A 23924-nucleotide genomic window follows, 5' to 3' on the forward strand; every position below is an offset into this window, starting at 1 on the left:
ATCAGATTTGGGAACTTCTAAATCACTCATGAGTTTAAAACAAAACAACGTCCACTCAAATTCCAACATTCAGATACCATGAACTCGATGGGACGATACAAATGACTAAACATGTTTCATACATCTAAAAACGCTACACGGTACAACAGTAGAAATACATGAATACAACACCTGCCACATAATAAGCCTCATGATCAAGAGACTAAACTAATACTACTAAGAAAGTTCCGGGTTAAAACAAAAAGAAGAGGTTAAGCCTAGTTTGTCCTTCACGAATAGCAGTCAGACAAAGGTTGAGTGAGCCTTGATGTCACCAAGTCTGAAGAAAACCATTCGGGTACAACAATCACACAAGGAGACCGCGGAAACATGATCAACAAGAAACTTCACAGTTTGATTGGCCAGAGCCTTTGGAGTCTTCTTCTGCTACCAATGAGTTATTCTCAGGAGTCGAATTTTTAAAGTTCTGATGCATCGGGTGGCTCAGAGAATTCGAATTGTCTCCGTGGAAGGAAGTAGTCATCATGATGGGTTTTAATCCACTATAGCCCTTTATTTCTTCACCAGTCACAGAGTTGACAATGATAGGGACAATCGGTGATGATCCTGACTCGATTCTCTGCTTCTTGGGCTTGTTGTGTTCCTGCTGGTGACCTGGTAGAAAACTTCCCACCACAACCTGATTTACCAGAAAAACAGTATCAGATTACTTGATAAAGATCAGTAAAATTAACATTAATGTGTCGCACTAATCATTAGAATAATATAATGACTATCTTCTTTTGTATTTTGTTCCTAAGAAACCATGTTACCTGCACAGGTCCTGCAGCTATCAATAGACCAGCCAGTCCTCCTCCAACAACTCTACCATCTGGACCTGCCAAAGAGACGCTCATGCCACCTGACCTGCTCTTTGTTCCTGCATTCTCAGTTGGCATATATGATCCAGACAATGAAAGTATCTCAAATCGGCCCTGTAAATAACAGTTCAAGTAAATCATGTCAGCCAAGTCAAAAACTTGAAAGTTAAAATCGGGTTGAGATAAAAATACATGAGTCATTTACTAAAACAGTGAGATGCAGTAATGTATTATCTTCTACTTGCCAGAGTTGATCCATTTTTCACAGTAATGTTGATATCTCTCGTTTACTAATACAAGAACATCTAAATAGAAAAACAATACTATACGCACAACAGTACTATTGTATTTAGAAATGTGAAAACTTTGCAACTAAGAAGTTACATGATGCAGTAACTTCAAATGTTAAAATTACACAAACACTCGCAAAGGACAGAAGGCCATACCTCGTATGTTAAAGTACCTCCAGAAGTACTGGGCTGTCGAAGTGTGACATTTGATATGGTACCATTTGCAGAAAGTATGCAAATAGCACGAGATCCTTGTTGAGAGAATGTCATAATCTTCATCGTAACATCCTGCATAGACCAAAAGACACATCAGAAATCACCTACGGCATAGATGACACTAAATATTTAACTATCTTGAGATATGGGACCGGAATCAACTTTCCAATTCCTTTTATTCTCTTTTTCTTTTTGCTTGTTATAACTGATTTCCCATAGAATTCATACTATAAGATGATAACTTACATTATCCATTGGGTATTGTCTTGGTGATTTACACAGAAGAAACCCCATGCAAAATATTAAGTCCCTACCCTATTAATCAAGTTAATGTATTAACCTGCAATCTAAGAGAATAGAGATTACAATTGCCTATTGGATTGAGGCTCCAATTTACAGATCTTCTATGTTGAGGGGAAAGAGCAAAAACAAATCAATCTCATTTTACAGAGTAATTTAACACGATTATGCATCTTATCATTGTTGGTACTAAATTAATGATGAATCTAAACCCTAAACACAAGGAACTAGTATGGCCTCTTTCAGTTAAGTTACTATTAATTGACATGAAAAATTGATTCACATGGCTTTTCCAGCATACCTCGCCAGTATTGACAGTAAGGATATGAGGTGTAAAATTTGCACCAACAGAGTATGCAAGTTTCTCGCCTGCAAACAGAAAAAAAAAAAAAAAGGAAAACGAAAATTAAAGAACCTCGAATGAAATAATAATTCAAATTGGAATCACAAAATCAGGCACCCGTAATCATACAATTAAGACTCAAAATGCTAGCCAAAGTATTTGTCTCTTTTCTTTCTCAATATTAGAAAAGATAATTAGAAAGAGGTCAGTATATGAACAAAGTCTGGAAATTGTTGCTTAGTTCATCATCAGTAGTAAGAGGCAAGTCCAAATCAATTTGATGCTAACTCAAGAAGGCAACATTAAGAAGTAAACGAACACTAATTTTATAATAAAAGAGATCATATTTTTATGCCTTGGGGCCATTTTGAAACTACATACCAACTCAAACCCAATGGTTCCAAGAGTGGAACGGTCCTATTGATTAAAGTCAGACCCAGCTAAGAAAGTATTAACAATTATAATCCAAAGCATATAAACCAGGTATTCCCAGATGGATCATTACTAACCATACACGGCAAGTTGCATAGTCCTCTCCCACTAAAATTATCTTTCTGTCTTATCTCACGCAATTAAGATAGATAATCACTTAATTAGACAAGTCTAATCCCAGGCACGTCAGCCCATTAGTGGACTCTTACCATGTTCAGCTGGTAGTAGTACTAGTACCTTCAATCATTCTCATTCTGTTTCCTAGTAAGCAGCTTTAGGCTCACAAAAAGGCAGAGGGCAGTTTAATATTGTAGCCAGCAGAATAAGTTCCATATATAACATCAGCAGATCCCTTCTTCACCACAAGTACCAGATCTGACATGGAATCTGATATATCTAAAAGGGTCCACTACTAGATCCAACCCAACATTTGCTTCCAAATCTAGCTCTAAACTCCCAAATCCAATCCCAGAAAAACCAACACCATAATTGGCATGCAAAGATTAAACAACCACAAGATCATGATCTATATGTAACAGTAAAAAGAGGTAAACTCAAAGTCAAAATTTGCAAGACACGGAAAAATTTATAAAGGGTGTGTGTCATTTTCAGTACCTGATGAGCTCTCAAAGACGTCATACTTGTGTGAAGACTTCTTGACCGAGTCAACGGGCCGCCCCCGGCCTCGTTTCCAAGCCGAGAACTCTCCGGTGAGCGGCACCGAAGACGAAATCGGCATCGGAGACAACGCCGACGCCGGCGAGGTCTTGTCCGCTCCGTACTTTCTGGGTCTGCCCCTCTTCTTCTTCAGAGAATCTGTCCCGCCGGCGGTGGTAGTCAAGGCCGAGCTCATCGGCGACGCCGTAGCTGCCGCCGCCGCAGCCATTGTAGGACCCACAACAGATTGGAGAGGGATTTCAGTTCTGGGGGCAATCCTGTAAATATCTTGAGATTGCTCACTGCTCACTGCAACTCCAGAAACCATCAAGCTGTCTTTCTCCTCCATTTTTCAGACCACCAAAAACCCCAAAACCCTAGAAAGCTTAAACCCTACAGAACCCTTTGAAATTTCACAACCCACCCATCAAAGTCTTCAACTTTGGGAAGCAAAAACAAGAACCCAGAAATTTTTTTTTTTTCTGCAAAACTAAAGAAAAAAGTAGTATGCAAAAACAACTTCAGCTGAAAATTCAAGACTCAAAGACCCAAAACCCTTGCTTGGCTGGTGAAAGCTGAAGAACCCAGTACTGTAACTCCTGGAATTCTGAAGCTTCACTTCACCATTGTAGAGAAAGCACAGAGCTTGAACAGCAGCGACTGAAATTCAGTAAAAAAAAAAAAATGGAAACAACTCCCAATAATTACTAGGAATTAGAAACACTAATTCTTGGTGTGATTTCAGCCTTCTCTGAGAAATGTAAAATTTAGGGTTTTGCAGGAAAAGGAGGAGAAATAAATAAGTTTAAATTGGAAAAATAAAAATAAAAATATGATGGTATAGTTAAAATATTGATGAAATTTGAGTAATAAACTAATTGTTTAATTGCAAATTCAAAGTATGAATTTTAGTTAAGAAAATGGTTCACGTCCGTCTTGGAAATTTAATAAAGTTGATTTAATAAATGGACAATGATACTAAATTTGAATAATAAAAACACACAATGAAGTTTAGTTTAAGAAAAGAAAAGGGCTTTTTTATTATTTAATTACCTTTTATTTATTCAAAGTTTATTAAAGAAATATACAGCAAAGCTGTAAAGCTAACGGTAGAGAGAGCTATACCAATTTTCCAACTACTGACAACTCCTTTGTCTTTTCAGAAAATTAAAGTTTGACTAGAAGATTTAAATTCCAACACAACAACACCCCTTTAATTCCAACTATCTACTATTACTGCCACTGTAAATAACATCCCCTCCATGAATCAGATTTACTAACTTCAACAGTATGACAAAATGAATTGTCTCAAAAAAAAAAAATCACAAAATGAAAAATGATCGCATTGATTCAGATAGCTTAGTCCACGTTCCAAGGTCGTAGACTATATACACAAATCAGGGAAGCCAATTAGAATTGACTTACAGAAGGAAAGGAGAGTGTCTTAAAACAAGAAATAAGAGTTGTTCAAGTTCACCAAAGAGTTAACTATAACTAATCCTATCAGACATGTATCGACTTGGTATGTGCTTCAGGGAGCACGAAACCCGCTCTGATTTCCTCAAAAGAGTATTCAATCTCTTCAGGAGTAACCTCCTCGACTACTTTGGTGGCATAAGGAATCGGCTGAGGTGGTGGAGGAGCTGGGGTCACGGCTGTCTGCATTGGTACCGACACTGTTTGTGGTGTGGTGGGCACAAAAGTCATCACCTTGGGTGTTTTTGTGTTGTCTTCCTCTGGAACATTTGTGGACTTCATAGGAGTAGCAAATGTGCCGTTGTCAGTAGGAAGAGAAATTGGCGCAAAGGGTTTCCGCATGGGTGACTCTGGTTCATAGTTGGAACCAAAAGAGCTATTCCGACTTAAGGTTCTCCTTCCTGCATAAACACATTGAAGAGATCAAGATATGATTTGACTTTTGTTCCAATGAAATTGCTACAATTAAATTTTGATACTGCTAACTGCCAAGTATAAACCAAACATGCTCCTAGAGTGTCTACTAAAACAAATGGTTTGAAGCCAGGATACAAATGAGAGCAATTGGAGAAAAGCTTTACCAGTGGCCAAAGCTGTAAGGCCATCATCGTGATGATCATTTTGGTGGCCTCGATCACTCTTCCTTGAACTAGGACGTGAAAGAGGAGTAGCAGGCACTCTAGCGGAGTGAATTGGATCAGCTTTGGGAGCTTGCATTGAAAGTCTTCTATTGCTTGCACCTCCTGTTGACATTCTGGGACCCTTTTTTACACTCGGCTTTGAAGGACTAGGTTTTGACCCATAAAGTGCCTCTTGTTCAGCTATCAGCTGACCCTGAATCTTTTTCTGGTCCTGAAATAGAGATTTGATTGTTAAAATGTATTACACATCTTCCAGATAAAAAAAAATTTCATAATAAAAATACATCTAAGGAGATGTTCTGGTAAACTAGAGAACCATACCCGCTGCCTTCGGCGTTCTTGTTCCTTTTCATCCCGTAATATAGTATACTCTTCCAGCATGGAAAGAAGACGAACCTGAATAGCAGAAGACAACAAGTGACATTGTTTCAGAATGTGCATGTATGAATACAAAAAGAAACAATACTTTATGGCATGGACAAATGAACAAACATGAACCTCTTAGAAGCTTCAAACATATCAGGTAAGTACTTACACCATCATAAGTAAATTCAATTCCTCTCTCCTTCTCCCATGCGATGGTTTTTGAAGCCAATGCATCCACCATTGCTGTACAAAAACCAGGATACTTGTTAAAGCGAAGCAAGAAGAAATATCAAGTACACATATATCAGGACTGCATCAAAGAATTACTTTTTCTAGATACAAAGAATATATTAATTAGTTCCATATTAAAATGAGCTTATTGAGCCGCAAGTGATTCTGTGACAGTTACATATATCAGAAAGTTTAACATTGTGATAGAGGGGAGGCATTCTATCAATGCAATATGTACCTGGAAGTTTGTTAACCAAAGCACGTGCTTTCTCAGCGCGCTTGAGAGTAAGATGAGCTCCTCTGCCGGCATTATATCGGTTTTCATCCTAAACAGCCATCAAAAGAATACGTAAGCAAATGGAGTTGAAGATGATGAAATAACCAGCATGCAAATTGATGGAAAACTAACCCTGTTATATTCCTCAAGCCAGCACTCCTCATCACAAGCAAACAACCATTTGTCAACTCTTTCAAGTATGTCTTTCCTGCTAAAAGCTTCCTCTTTAACCTTTGCAACCTGAACCTCAATTTGGTCCAATACGCAGGAAGGGTCCACAACTCCTGCACAAGCAGAAATGGTGCAGACATTCAGAAACACATTCTTAGATGTTTTCTTTTACATATGATGTGCTATCAAGTATTTTAAACACACCAGATTCTATAGCTTCAATGGCATATTCAATTGCACTATCTGCCTCTATGACCATATGAGTCTTCCTACAGATCTCTTCTAGCTCTGTCCTCTTCTTAAGAACAAGCTCTTTCATTTTACTTGATTTCAACTCTTCCAACCGAGACACTTCTGCCTCAACCTGCAAAATATATAAAATCCCAAATGAATACAAGATATGTGTATCAACCCACATCTAAAACTACAAAAAATTACTGCAGAAAACTCACATAATTGATGAAGTCCACGGAGAGCGCATCCGGCTCAGTTATCTCATGTTCTGAAGCAGCTATGTTACATGTTATATTCTGAAACATCTGTTGCTCCTCTATTGGCGTATCCATCAAGTTCCACAGCTCCAACATGGTGGTTGCAAGATCTTGAAGCTGTCAGAGGTTAAGTCACGATGATCATTAGAAGGCATATAACTTCAACTAGAAACTAAAGTTTATGGAGAACAGCCTTTACCCTCTGCATTCTCTGTAATTTAACATCACGCAATTTCTTTATTGCAGTGGCCAATCGCTCAATTAAGTCCAAACTTATATCTTTACATCCTTCATAATTATCTAGACTGGGATGAACCTCACTGATTGTCTGTTTGAAATCCATACCAAGAACTAAGCAAAGCGAGTTCAATGCACCCAGATGGGCCTGTATCTGCTTCAGCCTATCACTCTGCAAAAGAAGAAAGAATAGATAAATGAACAAGTGGTAGCATATATAAAATACAAACTGAGTGTAAACAAAAAACAGAGCACTCAACCGACCTTCTCTGTTTGGAGTGCATGGAGTTGTCTGTGCAATTCTTCAAGCCTTCTCAAAGACAAATCAGTTTCATCCACAACTATTTTAGAAGAAATGCAACTTGTGCTTCCATTAATTTCACTTGAAATAATTTGTATCTCCTCCACAACTTCTAGAAATTGATTTTTTCTTTCAATTTTTCTCTTCTGCATTTCCTCCAGCTGTGGAATTATTTTACTGAGTTCTTCCTTCAAGCTTCCAGCATTTTGATCTGACTGCAATCATAAACCAAATTGTATATAATTCTCCTTTGATAGAATTTACATCTAAACTTCAAGAACCAAAAAATTATATCTACAAAACCATCACAGTTCATATCTTTCTTAATCATTTAATTGTGCATTCAGTTGTAATATACCATTTTGGCTCAAGTTCTTTAATTCACACTTTTCTTTCTCAATTTCAAAGTAAAACATTGCATGTCTACGTTATTATAATATGACTGCACAATCAAGCTTGTTCAATAATCTATAATATTGAAAACCAGGTGCCACATTGGACCCTGACCTGCCTAATATGAACTGGTCGCTCCCCCATTGCAGAACAGATTGCTGCAAGTTCTGCTTCGGAGTCAGCAATTGCCTGACGTAGCTGTGCCCTACTCCGATTAGCCTGATCAACCTTTCTTCTGTATACTTCAAGGCACTCCTGCTCAAGCTCAAGTAACATCTTGTCCCTATCAGTGTCCGTCTCTCCAACTTCATTCCAAATTATCTGCATTTTCAAAGTAACAAGAAAGGAAATGAATTAGTACATTGACTACATTCCAACTTCAACAACTTTATTTTCTATTTAAAGATTCATAGATACCTGAAGCTCATATAGAAGAGACCCGCATGTTGTTTCCATTTGCAGAAGCTGCTCGCTTTGGAGATTAGACATGTTGAAGAAACTTCACCAGCCACAAGCAATTTCCACAGTAAAACCCTAATTACATGCACACAATAAAACCATTAATTACAGCCATTTCATACACACTGTATCAAACACCTACAGCCCAACACGTAAACATCTACATCTTTTAACATTAGATTCAGTTTCCATTTATGCATTGCTTAAATTAAAATTGATCACCAAACTCTAAACTGATCATCAAATTCAAAAATGGAAAAGCTTTAAATGAAAACTAAACCCTAGATTCTTCAAAACCCCAACACCAACCTCCAATTTTCACATTTCTCACCGATTCAAAAACAAAACCCCCAATTCTAGTCCAAATTGCCCCAAATTTCGATTAGAAAAGCACGCCTAGGTCACAATCACCCCAAACTCTAACTTCAAATCCAAAACCTCTAGTTTCTATAACGATTTCCATTGCAAACTAGCTCAACGAAAGCAAATTCAAAACAAAATTCAGATAAAAAAAAAAATAATAATAAATAAATAAACCAAAGCTGAGGAAAATATTTCAAAATTCAAAAAGAGGAAAGGTAAAAAAATCCAGAAACTACGAGACACGGTTAGTTCCGTTCTCCTTTCTCGGAAAACCAAACGGCGAACCTGACGGAAAACCAAACGGAAAAAGAAAATGGGAAGAGGATCCGGCGACGAACCTGACGGCGTGAGTTTCTTGCTGGGCGGAGATGAATGTGCACGCGGCGCCTTTTCTTGGTTGAGAGAAATGGCGTTCGGAATTTAACGGAGGTCAGAAAAGAAATCTGAGTTTTTTAGAGAGAGAATGAGAGAGAGTAGCCGTTTGAAACCTGAAGAAGGAGAAAGAGGACCGTTGAGGAGAGAGAGAGAGAGAGAGAGAGAGAGAGGAGATGAGCCTGGTTTTATGGATTTGATTATTTAATCATTTCTCTCTCTCTCTCTTTCTCTCTCTCTCTGAAAGAAGAAGCACCAACAGCATTTGAATTTCAAATCCTTCACCTCCAGGCGAGGGTTTGGATTGGCTGTTGTGGGTTTATTGAAGCTTTGAGAGAGACAACCAATGCAGTGCCGCCACGTCATCGGAAAACTGAAGGTTTGGTTTCGTCTCGTTGCTGATTTGTTGAATGGAGGGGATAAGGACATTTGGCGAGAGTAGGATGAAAATGGGACTTTTTTTCAGATCCATCATAGTGTTTTTAATTTTAAAACCATATAGGGGTCATAATCTCAACGCTCTCCATTTTTGTTGTTAATTCTTTACTCTCTCTCTCTCTTTTTTTTTGGCAGTATGAAAAGTAACCTCCTAGGCTCCTATATTCCAAATTTGAATGTTTATGTATTATTGATGATAAATAAATTTGCATTAAACAGTTGAATGTAATTTCTCTTTATAATTTTATTTTTTTAATGAAATTTTTCGTTTGAGGATTGATAACTAGAATGAAGTCGATATGAAGGGTTTCTTATATTGATTTTGGCCTTGGATCTTTTTCCTTTTCAACCTGGAAAATGGAAATGTATCATTATTGTGCTGACTGGCTTCACTAAAATATGACTTTTAACATTTTGAAATTTTACTCTGGCTCCCTTTTTGGACAAACAATTTCCAAATTTCTCAAGTACATTACCAAAGAAAGACAATACTGCCTGGTAAGGAGTACTAATAGAGTACAAGAGTACAACACAATGCAGCTAAAAGTGAAAATCAAAAATTCAAAATAGTTTCTTTCTTCTTCCAGATTGAAATGTATGACAGTAGTACAACCTAAAAGAAAGTGCTTACATTACTAGGGTACAGAATCATTTTGATGACTAAGCTACAATTACTCTTCAAATACAGAATTAGCCACTAATCATCTGATCTAATGCAATATATAATTTCTCTATAAGCTGTTTAAAAGAATAAAAAATTGCTATTGTGGAAGCTCTTGCTCTAAGTGTGGAAATAAAACCGATGTCTGACCAGTTATTTTCCACTCAGAGAACCCAGCAATAAGGCTCACACTAACAAGGGCCTCTCATGAAGATAAGTTCCTGCTGCCCTCATATTCTCTCCTTATGATCTCAAGCACAAATTCGTTCCAAGTATCAACCGGACCTGGCATGCACCAATGTAAGCAATCCTGTGGTGGCGGCTTTCCATCAGGGCCACGCTTTGTTTGCTTATTTGGGTCAGGGCTTCTATATGGACCTGGATGTCCATCATGACGGTACTCAAAAGCTTCGGTGATATCCATCAACTTCAGCTTCGACTTGTTTGTCAATTTCTTTATTGCACGGTTAAAACCCATAACCTGTTTTTCATGCATTATATTTGTAAAACCATTTTCCACTCTCTGCCCTGGTGCAAGAGGCCTTACTTTCCCAGTGCATGATCCACCTGTATTCCAAGCCCCGCCTTCATAATGGTCAGGTGAATAGGAACGAACAATGGCAATCCCTGTATAATTTGGATGTGTAGCAAGAGCAGTGAGCATCGTCTCAACGGATATTCCAAATGCCTCAATATTGTTAATCTTCATTTGCTTCGATTTATCTGGCCACCACAACTGTCCTCCCACAATCTCATTGTTTAGGATATAAACAGACTGCTTAGCAAACCAATGGCCAGAGGAGAAAATAATCACATCAAACTGCGGAATGACATCCATCAAGCGGTCATCAGGAGCATCAAGGTGGAGCTTGGCCACACCCTCTGGGGCAAAATCAAATGCTTCGGATGTCTGCTTGACAAGCCACGAGGACCAAATACGTACTACAAAAGTATTTGTAGACCTGAAATAATATCTTTGCATTTTCTTGTTGCCCCGGTTTTTTGGGGCTTCTACCTGCAAACACCACACAGCATAAGCACCACTATATTAGTAAACCTAACATTGTTCAGCTCATGCCTACAGTAGACACATGCCTGAGCTTACCCTCAATTTTATGACAAAAAGATGCTGGAGATGCAATCTAATATAGCTTGGATAAAAATCAAACAGTAGACATGGATACTACCAGCAAGGTTGAGCAATCAATTACAAACAAGTCAATCCATCCAAAATTTTAAGCCTAAGCAAGGGCAAGACATGGATAAGTTACAAAATAAAGGATATCCCAAATACAACACAGTCGCACTCTTACATCATCAAAAGTTCAGCCAACAATGTTTGTAACAGAGAAGAACAAATCATGAACTAGGCCTATAAGATCAATTTAGGTTGGGTCAAATTTTTCCTTTGCTGCTTGAAACCTTAAACCAAAGGGAAGTTTTTGATTCATCAAGTATTATAGATGATATTAACAAAAACAAAGTAACATAAGTAAGAAATTGAGGAAAGACAGTCAATGACACCAATCTTGTCCCTTTGGGAAATGCAGCAAAAAGCTCCAACAAACTACTGGTCAACAGACTCAAAGAACCATATGTCTCTTAGAAGACGGTGGATATGATTATCCATACCTAAACCCATGTGTGAAAAATAGAATGTATATGCAAGTATAAGATAAAAAATAAAAAAAAATAAAAAAAGGGAAGGTAATTGCCTGCCAGAGAATGCACAACAATGATTCCATGTGATTTCGAGCAACAGAATCACCAATAAAAGCTATTGTCTTCCCCCTCATCAACTCTAGAAATTTCCAGGCATCAAAGCTTGGCAGGTCACACTGAAGGGGTTTCCATCGCCAGTTTTCATACTCCTTGTCAGGCCTCCCATTTCCCTGGCAATTTTGCATCTGTGTCAGGACAGGGCATGTATTGTTCGTATACTGTGGTCCTGATGAATCATAAAACCAACTTCCATGGTACAGATCACAGCCTACATGATACCAATGAAGGGTAAGTTAGAAGCTTAGAAAGAAGCAGTGAGGAAAGGACAATTAATACAAATGCAACTTGAAAAAGGAACATACTACCTAAAGCCATTTGCTACTCGTTTCATAAGTAGAAGCTAACTAGAGAACTTTGACTAAAAGAAAATCTGTTCTTAGAGAAATTTCTAACAGATGGAAGCATGTAAGAATTCCTCTCACAAATGAAAAAGTCTAAAGATTAGTAGATTACAAAAACAAGTCTTATTTCAGCAAACATGGAAACTTAACAAAATAAAAAGATACCTGTATCGACTGAACCAGTACTTGCATCATTGGACAGATCAGAAGAAGCTGGATTGCTTCCAGACTTGGAATCAGACGAAGAGGTAGTAGCATCAATTTGTTCCGGCCCCACAGAAATTTCAGTAACATTGGATGATCCGAGAGCAGGTTTTGCTGCATCTTCACTCTCATTGTGAGTTGTACTCAAGGACACTTGCGAGTTGGTATCATTGGCCAAAGTCTGAGGAGTTGTTTCCACATTTTCACCAACTGAAGAACTACTCGAACCAGAAGGCACTGGTTGATCAACCGGTTTCACTGATATAACATTCTCATTAACTACCGGCACATCTGGCAGGTCTTTAGCTTCTGACCCAACCAATGGACTGTTTGAACTCGTGGGACCTTCTGAATTGGAGTCGGAACCAACATTCTTATCAGAACTAGACTCGGACACTGCATCCTTGTCACTCATAACTACATTGTTAGGAACCAACGAATCAACCAAAATCGGATTCCCTGAAGAGCTGGAAAACTCCAGTTTCTGCAAACTATCAACACCATAGAAATACCCCCGAACCGTGGAACCAATTGGGAACGAAACTAAAACCCAGGAAGCAAAAAGCAGAAACATAGCCAACCCTCCCACCGAAACCGCAATCCAGGAAACAGTTTTCGGGTATTGATTCATCGAAATCGAGCCTTTGGGCGAGGCCCAAGTCATATCTTTCCAAATCAAGTAACTAATGATTACCCAACTATCCAGAAAACCCCAAAAGCATTCACACAAATGGCCAAAATCCAATAAACCCAAACTCTGAACTCTCTTTCCAATTCACGACAGAACCAATTATGACTAATCCAGCTCCCTCCAGCAACCCTGGAAACAACTGTAATTAAAGACTCGAATCATTTACATCCCAAATTAATTAACAAAATGACAAACAAATCCAAAATTCCAATGCAAATTAGTGAAATTACGAATCTAACTGTTTCCAAATTAGTATGAAGTTCTAAAGGAATATGAATACCTTGATCGACACTCAACGAATCCAGGATCGCCGAAGATCGGAAACTTGAGCAATCTCCGTGACGGTGGCAGCTACCGCAGACGGAGGAGTTAACGGCGGACGGAAAAGAGAGTTTCCGACCCGGAAAGATTCTATTTTTGAGCGTGGAAGTTGAGGAAAACGAAGAATGGAGTGAGGTTCTGGGAATGTGAAGATCTGGGATCAGAGAATTTGGGGTTAAAATAATAATAGTGAGAGATTCAACGGTGAAAGATTTAGAGTAAAATATAAGGTGCGGAAGGATTTGCGCTTAGGATTAAGCGACTTTCCGTCTTCGTCTTTCTGTGTTTGCTTGTTGTTTATAGTTTTGGAGAGGGAGAGAGTGAGGATGGGAGGGGCGGAATTACGGTTGTATCCCTGGGCGGTGGTGGGGACGCGAGGAGGACCTCATGGTTTTTAAGTGTGGCGTGGGTAGTTGAGGACGTGACATGTTGACAGAGAAATTTTGATAAATAACCTCTTTTTGAGGTATGAATTGATTTTTAACCATATTTTCTTAAACAGATGAAAAATAGCCATATTAATGAATCAAAAGTCTTAACTGCCCCTATCCTCCCCCTCTCTCTTCTCCTCCGCCCACTGCTCTTCCTCTCTCTCATATCCCAGCTTGGGCCGGTGGCGAAACCCGGCCAGCTGGGGTCAAGAACAGAGTGTGAGCTCCGCCGCAAGCAATGGCTTCAAGGCTTTGGTCCTGAAATGCAGAGCAGAGAAGAGGGGTAGGGCTCCACAAAGAGTCCAAGCTCCCTAATCCGAGCCTCCCGTAGTCTCCATTGCCCCAAACCGCCGCGACCCTCTTCCCTGGCCCACTCCCACTGCTCAGCCACCGTGTCCCTAACCTCTGCCCTCCCGTAGTATCTCATCTCCTCCACCCACTGCCCTCCCTCTCCCTATGGCTACTTTTTTTTATGGCCTTCCCATGTCTTTTATGTCCAAAACCAAAAACTCATACTTTCACTGTAAACCTCCAGAAATCGTAGAGGAGGAAGAAGAAGACGAAATACAACAGCACCAACTCAACCAACAACTCATACTTTCACTGCTCCGGTGGTTGTTTTGAGAATCGATGCTCAAATTCCGGTGGAGGAGCCGATGAATGCTATAAACGAAGAGGACCCGGTTCCTGGCGGGTCGCTCCAGACCCAGAACTAATATTCAGACTCTTCTTCCAGGCGGGTGTAAGAGTCTGGACCCGTCCAACTCCATCAGGAAGACGGCGGCGGCGGTGGTGGCTGAGATTGACGAAATGAAGTCGGTTTCGAAAAGAGAGAGAGGAAGAGCAGTGGGCGGAGGAGGAGAGAGGGGGAGGATAGGGGCAGTTAAGACTTTTGATTCATTAATATGGCTATTTTTCATCTGTTTGAGAAAACAGGGTTAAAAATCAATTCATACCTCAAAAAGAGGTTATTTATCAAAATTTCTCATGTTGACACGCGTTCGGAGGAGGAAAAGAGTCAAGGTCGATTTGACTTTTTGGACCCTTTTCATATTAAATTTTGAGAAAAATGATTGAAAGCATCTTGCACTAACGCAAATGAGCGATTGAATAACATTAAATATATGTGTTATTAAAAATATTGTTGACTACAAATATAAATATCAAAGGTTAAAATTATGATAAGTGTTGAGTCATTGGAGAGGATTGTATGTACCGACGGTGTAAGTGCACTGTAGGTTATTTTAATTTCTAAAAAATTAACAACCACTCATCTAATCTATTTCTTTATATATTTTAATATCAAAAAAATTACATCCATTCATATTGCAAGTGCATGACTGACGTTGCATGGAATACACTCCCTTGAGTCATTCACCCTTGGTGTATAGAAGAATTTCCAGGATTTTAAAGGCATATTGTTGCTAAGTAGGTAAATTGACGAGGTTAACAATGTAGGTGAGATAATAATCATTACAAAAATACAAAGGCATTAAAGGTACATTCATAATTACTTAATTAGACATATGGATTACTTTGGTGACATTGGAGGATAGCACGGGAGTAATAGGATCGTCGATTTGAGTAGAAATTATTCTATGCACTGACGGTGTAAGTGTCCCAACCCTTATAAAATAATCTCAACCCTTGATATGGTGCTCTGAATAATCTCTCTTATTATATGATCTAGGGTTATCATGTGTCTGTGATTTTTCTTATAGCTAATCACTAAAATGTCGACACGTGCATAGGGATGTTAAAATAAAAAACCTAAGGAAAACTAAACCAATCACTATGATAGCAAGACAAAAGAATTGATTAGATTATTAGGAACCACAGACATGTAATAACCCAAAACTGTTGAGTAATTTCTCAAATCGGAGCATTCGCCGGCCCAATTGAAAGGAGAAGATCAAGTCGTTGACGGACATAGCTAGTGATAATAAAGTACTGTAATGTAACATGATAACCCATGATAGTGCTTAAGTATTCTTTTTATGGGAATAGTCTTTCTCTCCCATTTTGTAATTGAGTCATTGTGGTCAATGGAGTCGATTTCCAACGATTATGATGTTTCTATCTTTGATAATAATGTAATTAAATAAAATAGTTAGATTTTTTTATTGTTTTTATTTTTTTAGAATGAAAATAACACAGGTAGAGGGATCAATTTTTACAATACCAATTTAAAAGCAAACTAGGATTGAAGAAAATGACATGGAAAACCCTAAAGCCAACAAAAAGAGATGTAAAATTCAACAGTGCAATTGTATAGGTTGGTTTAAAGTATATGTTGGTTAAAAGCAATGCTGGGTAGATGGTTTGTAGACCATTTTCTTATGTAGAATTAGTACATCATTTTACGGTAATTATAAATTAATGTACCAATGTTTTGGTGCATCTAAATGATTTATTTGAAGAACAAGTAAAATTATAGATCAAAAGGAACGTGATAAAAGAAAGTAACAACTAAGGGCACGTTTACTTATTTTGAATGGGAGAGAATGATTACGGAGTAAAAACATTCATGTGTTTACTAACACATAAAGGAATCATTCTGATTCCGGGTAAAAGAATTCATGCGTTTACTAACACATAAAGGAATCGGAATGGATGTAGATCTCACATCCTTATTAGGAATCGATTCCTGAATATTCAGGAATTTGATTACGAAGGGGGAAGATGAGTTTATGAATCAATCATCTAAAATCAATACCAATTCATTTCTTCTCCCATTCCACTTGTCTCCTATTTATGATTATTTTTCATTCCAAATAAGTAAACTTGCCATAAAACTCTAAAAATTATCAATAACACAAAATACAAACTAGTCCACAAGCAAAAACAAAAGATTAAGAGTAAAATACCTTGGTCTTGAGACTAAGCAAGAAAGAACGCAACAAACGCTGCAACAACAGCAGGGCATGCATTCAGATCAGTATGTTTACAGAAGTTGAAGAGATCATCATGGGATAAATACAAACAAAAAGATCAATCAAAATTGATTGCCCACTAGAATAAAGGAAGATACAAAAATGTTTTCGTAGTTACCAAGAGTCAATCACATTCAACAAATAATTGTCGACTTCTTTTCACCAGTTATTCCCTCATTTATTAGGAAATTGAGTGAATAAACCTTTCTAGTTTCTATTTCAATATGGCTATCAATGAAGCTTTCCATTTATGGCTGACTTGCTTATAAATGGATGAAAGATATTGATGTTAAGACGGCATAAAATGAGAATTCTATGATTTGAATCAAGATGATGTTGATTTAGCTTTGAATTAGGTGATAGCTATAGGATTATACAACGCATGCAAATTTACGTAGCATAAGAGAAGTTGAAAGATAAAAAAAAAAGATTGTAGATTTAAATTGTGAGTCGGTAACAAATAACAAACTTTGAGGTTGATTGTGACGTTTTCTTTATAGTTGGACATGAAAATTGTATCACCATAGTCGATGAAATTACAATTTAATTAAAAACAATACATGTCAATACTTTCCAGTTATTTGACATCAACTCGAGAAACTAGCACACATGAACTCTTAGGTTGAATTGAAATGTACATCATGACCAAATAGATTGCCTGCCTTAATAATATCGCTCTATAACCCTTGTCTACCCTCATATTCGCTTCTTATGATCTCAAGCATAAACTGGTTCCATGTAGGCTTGGCAACGTGCGGGTACGGTGCGGGTTCTTAACGGGTCGACCCGGTAAGAACCCGTTAGCTTAACGGGTTTCTCGGGTCAAACCCGGTGAGTTTGCAGGTTTTCCATTAGAACCCGTTAAGACCCATAAACTTTTTTTTATTTATTTTTTATTTTTTATAACTTTTTATGAAAGCAACTAAAACCAATTAGACTTTATGTATATAACCCCTCATTTGTCATTTTCTCTATATGAACTTTTTTGGTTTTCTATTTTGAAATTTTTTTTTTTAAGAAAATATTTCAAACAGTACCCGAACTAAGACTGACTCCTAATTTCAGTACCCGACTATGCAAAACTATCACTTTGGTACCCCAAGTTTGAAGCTCGACCCAAGAATGGTACACGCCGTCCGTCACAGCGTTAAGTTTTTGTTACGTGGCAAACTATGAGGACCCTCAAAATATGCCACGTTGTTAGCTAATTAACACCGTGATGGACGGCGTGTACCATTCTTGGGTCGGACTTCAAACTTGGGGTACCAAAGTGATAGTTTTGTATAGTCGGGTACTGAAGTTAAGAATGAACCTTATTTCGGGTTCTGTTTGTAACAATTTCTCTTTTATTTTCTATCTTTTTAGATTTTTTTTTCCTTTCCTTCTTTGACAAAAAATAATTCACAAATCACAATTAAACGACGATCCAACGGTCGGACCCTCACATATCACCTAGAGGATCATCTTTACCGATTTATACGATGATCCAACAGTCGGATCCTCACGGATCGCCCTTAGGTTCATCCTCTCAAAATTATACGAAGATCCAACGGTCGGATCACCTAGAGGATCATCTTTACCATTTTATACGATGATCCAACTGTTAGATCCTCACGGATCGCCCTTAGTTTCATCCTCTCAAAATTATACTACGATGCAACTGTCATATCCTAACAGATCACCTAGATGATCATCTTTACCAATTTATACTATGATCCAACGGTCAGATCCTCACGGATCGCCCTTAGTTTCATCCTCTCAAAATTATACGACGATCCAACCGTCAGATCCTAACGGATCACCTAGAGGATCATCTTTACCATTTCATACGATGATCCAACGGTTAGATCCTCACGGATCGCCCTTAGTTTCATCCTCTCAAAATTATACTACGATGCAACTGTCATATCCTAACAGATCACCTAAATGATCATCTTTACCAATTTATACTATGATCCAACGGTCAGATCCTCACGGATCGCCCTTAGTTTCATCCTCTCAAAATTATATGACGATCCAACCGTCAGATCCTAACGGATCACCTAGATGATCATCTTTACCGATTTATAGGATGATCCAACGGTCAGATCCTCACGGATCACCCTTAGGTTCATCCTCTCAAAATTATACGACGATCCAACGGTAAGATGCTCACGGATCTCCTAGATGATCATCTTTACCTATTTATACGATGATCCAACGGTCAGATCCTCACGGATCGCCCTTAGATTCATCATCTCAAAATTATACGAAGATCCAACGGTTGGATCGTCCCGGATCTCCCTTAGAATCAACCTCACAAAATTATATGACGATCCAACGGTCGGATCCTCACGGATCACATTTTGAATCATCTTTGCACAATTATACGAAGATCCAACGGTTGGATCGTCCCAGATCGCCTTTAGAATCATCCTCACAAAATTATACGACTATCCAATGGTCAAATCCTCACGGATCTCCTTTTGAATCATCTTTTCACAATTATACAAAGATCTAACTGTCGGATCCTCATGGGGAATAAGAAAAATTATAAAAATGCCCTAGTTGAAAAAAAAAAAAAAAATTGGGGAACCCGTATGGGTAATGGGAAATGGGTTTTTGGGAAGGATTTTGAGTTAACGGGTTCCAATGGGTTCCAACGGGTTTAGCCCGCAAAACCCGTTAATTTGATGGTTTTTTGCGTGCGTGTTTTTTTTAGCCCGGATTAATAAACGGGCGGGTTTGTGCGGGTTTTTAGCGTGCGGGTATAGTGCGGGTTTGCGGGTTACAAGTTTAAATGCTAGGCCTAGTTCCATGTATCAACTGGACCCGGCATGCACCAATGTAAGCAATTCTCCGTTTGAGGCTTTCTGTCCGGTCCAGGTTGTATGTGCTTGTTTTTTCAGGTCCGGCTAGCCGTACCGACCCGGATGCCCGTGGTGGCGGTACTCAAATGCTTTATGCTTCAGTGATATCCATTGTATTAACTTGGACTTGTTTTTCTTCTTCTTAACCGCACCTCTTAAACCCCATCATTACTTGTTTTTCATGCATACTCTTCTTGTCTTTATTTTCCACTAACTGTCCATCACCAATAGGCATCACATTTCCAGAGCATGTTCCACTTTCATTCCAATTCCCACCCTCAAAATGGTTCGGCGAATAAGAATTCAAAATGGCAATCCCGTTGTAATGTGGACGTGTTACTATTGAAGTGAAAACTGTTTCGACAGAGATCGATCCCATATGCTTGAGTGATATTGAGGTGCACGCCTTCATTGTTCAACAATTGTATGGAAGCTAGGTTTCTCAAACCACTGGCCAGAAGAAAGAACCATCACATCAAATTGTGGGATTATATCGATGAAATGTTTGTCTGGGACACCGAGATGGAGCTTCAACACACCATCGGGGCGAAATCTCCATGTGCTTCTTTGATGAGCCGTGAGGACCAAATTCGAACAATTGTCACGAATGAGGACTTGAAAGTGTAGGTTTGCATTCTACTGTTGCTTCCCATTTCTGGAACTTCTACCTGCAAAAGTGCACATTACACCACCATTTGTTGTCACACAGGAGAGACTTAAAATGACAGTGGATGATCCATGATTAAAAACAACTTGCAAGTTGTACCTAGCTACAATTGGCCTATACAACATCTTTCTTCATATTAACTTATCATGTCACCAACCGGTTCAAATAGTTCTTATAGTTGAATACGTATAATGAGTGCATATAATGTCTTTTTCATGATAAATGATCACTTGATAATCGAGCAGGTTCAAGAAGATCAATGCGATTATATATAAGATTAAGGATGTAGATTAGAAAGTGTAGACAAATGCATGTTTGAGAGTGCAGAGTAAGGATTCCATGTGGCCTCGATTGATTGAATCGCCGATGAAAGCTATTGTCTTCCCTCTCATCAGTTCAAGAAATTTTATGGCATCAAACGGTGGGAGGTCACACTGAAAAGGCTTCCATCGCCAGTTCTCGTACTCCTTGTCAGGCCATCCATTTACCTGGCACTTTAGCTTACTTGACATGAAGGGGCATGCAGTTGTATAAGCTGGTTTAATTGTTGGATCATTAATCCAGGTTCCATGATACAGATCACATCATCACAACCTAAATTTACAAATACAAGTCAGGCTTAGCAAGAAATCAACCAAATTAATTGAAATTCCTAAATCGATTAGGAACCTGAATCAAATGGAGGAATGCTTGTTGCATTTGCCACGCTCGGGGATTTGGAATACGAGGAAGTTGGGGTATTGTTTGGTTCTAAGTCCCAAGAAACCAAAACTCTGAGCAATACCAATCCTCCCGTTGAAATCAAAATCCAAGAAAACTAGGGTTTTAGCCTTTTAGGATAGGCAGAGTCTTTGAACTAGAACCCTTTGAGGATGCCCAAGTCATTAGCTTTCCAAAATCAAGTGAGGTCTCTATACTTGTGTAAAAACAAAGGTCTTGACTACTTGTGAAGCCTATGCATGGATATGATTGATAAGATTGTGCAAATTGGTGATTGAGTTCCACTTAGCCCCAACAATATCAATATGTGCCACCAATGGCTCATCTGATACAGAGAGGCGATGAATTGGATATGGTTTTTGTTTGTACCTGATTTTGGTAAATTGGCCCTTAAATCTTTGGCCGATAGATGAGGAAAATATGGTGCTTTCATTTCATATTTATGAGATTTTATTATATATTAACTTTTGGAGGAGAAATGAGAAGGGAAGGAAATAACAGCGATAATTATTCTTCAGAATACTTAATGCAGAGATTTTATTGAGTTTGAAGGCATTAGAGAGAATATTGCATAATGCATATTTAAGAGCACATCAATTATAATGGCACCGCAAGAAGGATGCAATCATGGTGCAATTAAGGAATTTATTACGCCTAATTGTATTTTCTTTAGCACATTGTAAGTGGTCCCCGACTAACACAACACAACTCAATTACAATGCATCAAATTCTCTGCAATTCTTTTCATTGTTGCTCTAGTCAAATCGCTTTCTTTACATTCAATGTACTCTTTAGCCTCTTTAAATTTCATGCATTTAAATTCTCGCATTTAGCTTCTTGCTCCTTTACTTTACACACCTTTACTTTTTGCAACCTATATCAAAAAATAAAAAAGAGAAGCAACATTGGTGAAAACTCCAAAAGTCCTTACAACAAAGGCATTCGAACCTAGTGGCTGAGACGGTTCATTCCTCGGCCCATAATCACTTGAAGAAGTCCGGTCAAGCACATATTATATCAAAACCTCGCTTGGCCAATAGGCCGTGAGTTGACACGCCTGCACAATCCATAATGACAACTAGATTGCAAGTCCCTTGGCCTCTAATTTTGGCAGAGATGATTTTGACGCAAACAGATTTTGTATGAGAAATGTATATAAAGGTTTACTGTAATTATAAGTGTAACAATCCAAATAAGAGTTGCAGTGTGTTAGGATTCATTGCATCAAGTATATGACTTACTGAAAGTGAAACAGCTACGTTTTATAAGTGCAAGACAACCTAATCAGATGTTCGAGAGTAAATAGGTGCCCTTTTAAATTACGGAGTTGATAACTTGTTTTACTTGATGTTCATATATATGTACCAAGACTCCAAGAGAAAAGAAAGGAAGAATGTATTGGGAGACTTCTATATGCAGGTGAATTCACTCTATGTAATTTCTCTGCAAAACAAAACAGAGAAGTTATTTTCCTAAGACAAAGAATTCAAATCAGACACTGGCAATGGCTCAATAGTAGAATGCAACACATGCATGTATATGTCAGAAAATGGTGAACAAAAAAATTTAATAACACTAGAACACTAGAAATTGAAGACGAGTCATCGTCACCTCAGATGCAGATATTCATTAGTCCTCATTGAAGCTTTGTTCGACTCTTTCAACAAATTCCCTGATACAATTGAAGTATCCAAAAGACAAATTGAAATCAGTACCTTTCGATGGCACAAAGGCAAGACTGAGGGATTAGCTTTGATGACTGCATTACTTTCTCGAAGACGCTTGCTGGCACCTACCAACATTTGGAGTTCCGGCATCCCTAAAGACCAAGAAGAAGCTTGTCTGTCATTTTGGAGAATAAAAGTTATCCAAATGATCTTGGAAATAATGGAAAACAAAAGACCTTTTCTCTCTAGTTCTTCCGGCCACCATATATAAGTCTTATAATGATGCATTGTTTATCAGGAGATTTTTATAAACATCAGAAAGCATTTGATGAAACAATGCCAATATTATCTGCTTGATAGTAACTTTGAAGACAACTTTTCATGATAATGAAACTTATGTGGTAGTGACTAGTGAGTAGTGATGTTAGAATTTAAACTGCAGGTTGAATAACATCGTAATAGTGTAATACAGAAAAGCTTCCATGGCACTATGAATAAAAAAGATGTACATATTGTAATCGCTTACACCACTAGCTTGCAACAAGAAAACTCCGTCACATTTTCTATGCAAAAATGAAGATAAAATAGGAAGGCACAATACTTTGCCGATGAAATATTTGTCGCCCAAAACCTCCTATAAGAAAACGTGCAATAAATTGTTTTATCACCGACTCACCGCTGATGAGTGATGTCATAATTCACCCAAAACTATCACGTGCATTTATTTAGTAGAAGGCATAGTTGACTCAAGCACATATTCATTCTTTACGGGTTTAAAGCTATATTTAATAGGAGGTGGAGCTGACTCAAGCACATACCCATTCTTCATGGGTTTAAATCCATAACTCGATTATGCCAATGTCACTTTACCAATGAAGTTGACACATTGTCGAATTTGGAGTCTCTATGGTCGGTATGACTATTTTTCCAGCCTCATGGAGAGTTCGTAGCTCTTATATAAGTTATTCAAACATAAAAAGATTGATTAAAATCTGTTGATCTAGCACTCTCTCCCAATGAGGTGTTTTTTAGTGTACTAGAGCGTTCGTACGTAGCTCCTATATTAGTATTTGCATATAAAAAAATTAATAATATTTTTTAAATTTAATAATATATTAATAGCTCCTATAATAGTTTTTCATGCAAAACTATGAGGAGTAACGAATATTTAGTCATCCAGCTCACATTCATCAAACTTACCGACCTAACCCGATTCCACTGGACCAAACCTTCGGTGTTTTTTTTTTTTAAATGAACCAAACAAACAAACCCTTGGGTGCTAGTAGCTCAAATTTTTGTGTTGTTCATACTAGTAAATTTTGATTTCGTACAAATGAATTCAC

The 23924-nt window shown here is 38.1% G+C and overlaps 3 protein-coding genes across 5 annotated transcripts; all 3 read right to left on the reverse strand.

The window, feature by feature from the left end:
• Positions 1-33: 33 nt before the first annotated feature.
• Positions 34-4010, reverse strand: LOC112202660 (AT-hook motif nuclear-localized protein 7). Its single transcript, XM_024343695.2, has 5 exons — positions 3057-4010; positions 1968-2035; positions 1307-1438; positions 813-974; positions 34-679 (listed from the first exon to the last, which is right to left on the reverse strand). Exons 1-5 carry the CDS (start codon positions 3445-3447, stop codon positions 374-376), a joined length of 1059 nt encoding a protein of 352 aa, XP_024199463.1. The 5' UTR covers positions 3448-4010; the 3' UTR covers positions 34-373.
• Positions 4011-4341: 331 nt separating this feature from the next.
• LOC112202576 (65-kDa microtubule-associated protein 3) lies at positions 4342-9110 on the reverse strand. Its single transcript, XM_024343598.2, has 13 exons — positions 8843-9110; positions 8100-8216; positions 7797-8003; positions 7253-7504; positions 6951-7160; positions 6713-6868; positions 6465-6624; positions 6222-6373; positions 6051-6138; positions 5751-5824; positions 5537-5611; positions 5156-5426; positions 4342-4975 (listed from the first exon to the last, which is right to left on the reverse strand). Exons 2-13 carry the CDS (start codon positions 8169-8171, stop codon positions 4602-4604), a joined length of 2091 nt encoding a protein of 696 aa, XP_024199366.1. The 5' UTR covers positions 8172-8216; positions 8843-9110; the 3' UTR covers positions 4342-4601.
• A 751-nt stretch (positions 9111-9861) lies between these two features.
• On the reverse strand, positions 9862-13600 carry LOC112202827 (protein trichome birefringence-like 18). 3 transcript variants are annotated; one of them, XM_040511853.1, is made up of 4 exons: positions 13274-13600; positions 12285-13122; positions 11691-11965; positions 9862-10990 (listed from the first exon to the last, which is right to left on the reverse strand). In XM_040511853.1, the coding sequence occupies exons 2-4, from the start codon at positions 12964-12966 to the stop codon at positions 10181-10183; spliced, it is 1767 nt and encodes a 588-aa protein (XP_040367787.1). In that variant the 5' UTR covers positions 12967-13122; positions 13274-13600; the 3' UTR covers positions 9862-10180. The 3 variants fall into 3 exon arrangements, with proteins under 3 accessions (XP_040367787.1, XP_024199644.1, XP_040367785.1); XM_024343876.2 differs by having other exon boundaries at positions 12264-13122; positions 13274-13599; XM_040511851.1 differs by having other exon boundaries at positions 12264-13132; positions 13274-13599.
• Positions 13601-23924: the final 10324 nt, after the last annotated feature.

Source organism: Rosa chinensis, chromosome 1 (genome assembly GCF_002994745.2).
Source record: "Rosa chinensis cultivar Old Blush chromosome 1, RchiOBHm-V2, whole genome shotgun sequence".
Taxonomy (NCBI): domain Eukaryota; kingdom Viridiplantae; phylum Streptophyta; class Magnoliopsida; order Rosales; family Rosaceae; genus Rosa; species Rosa chinensis.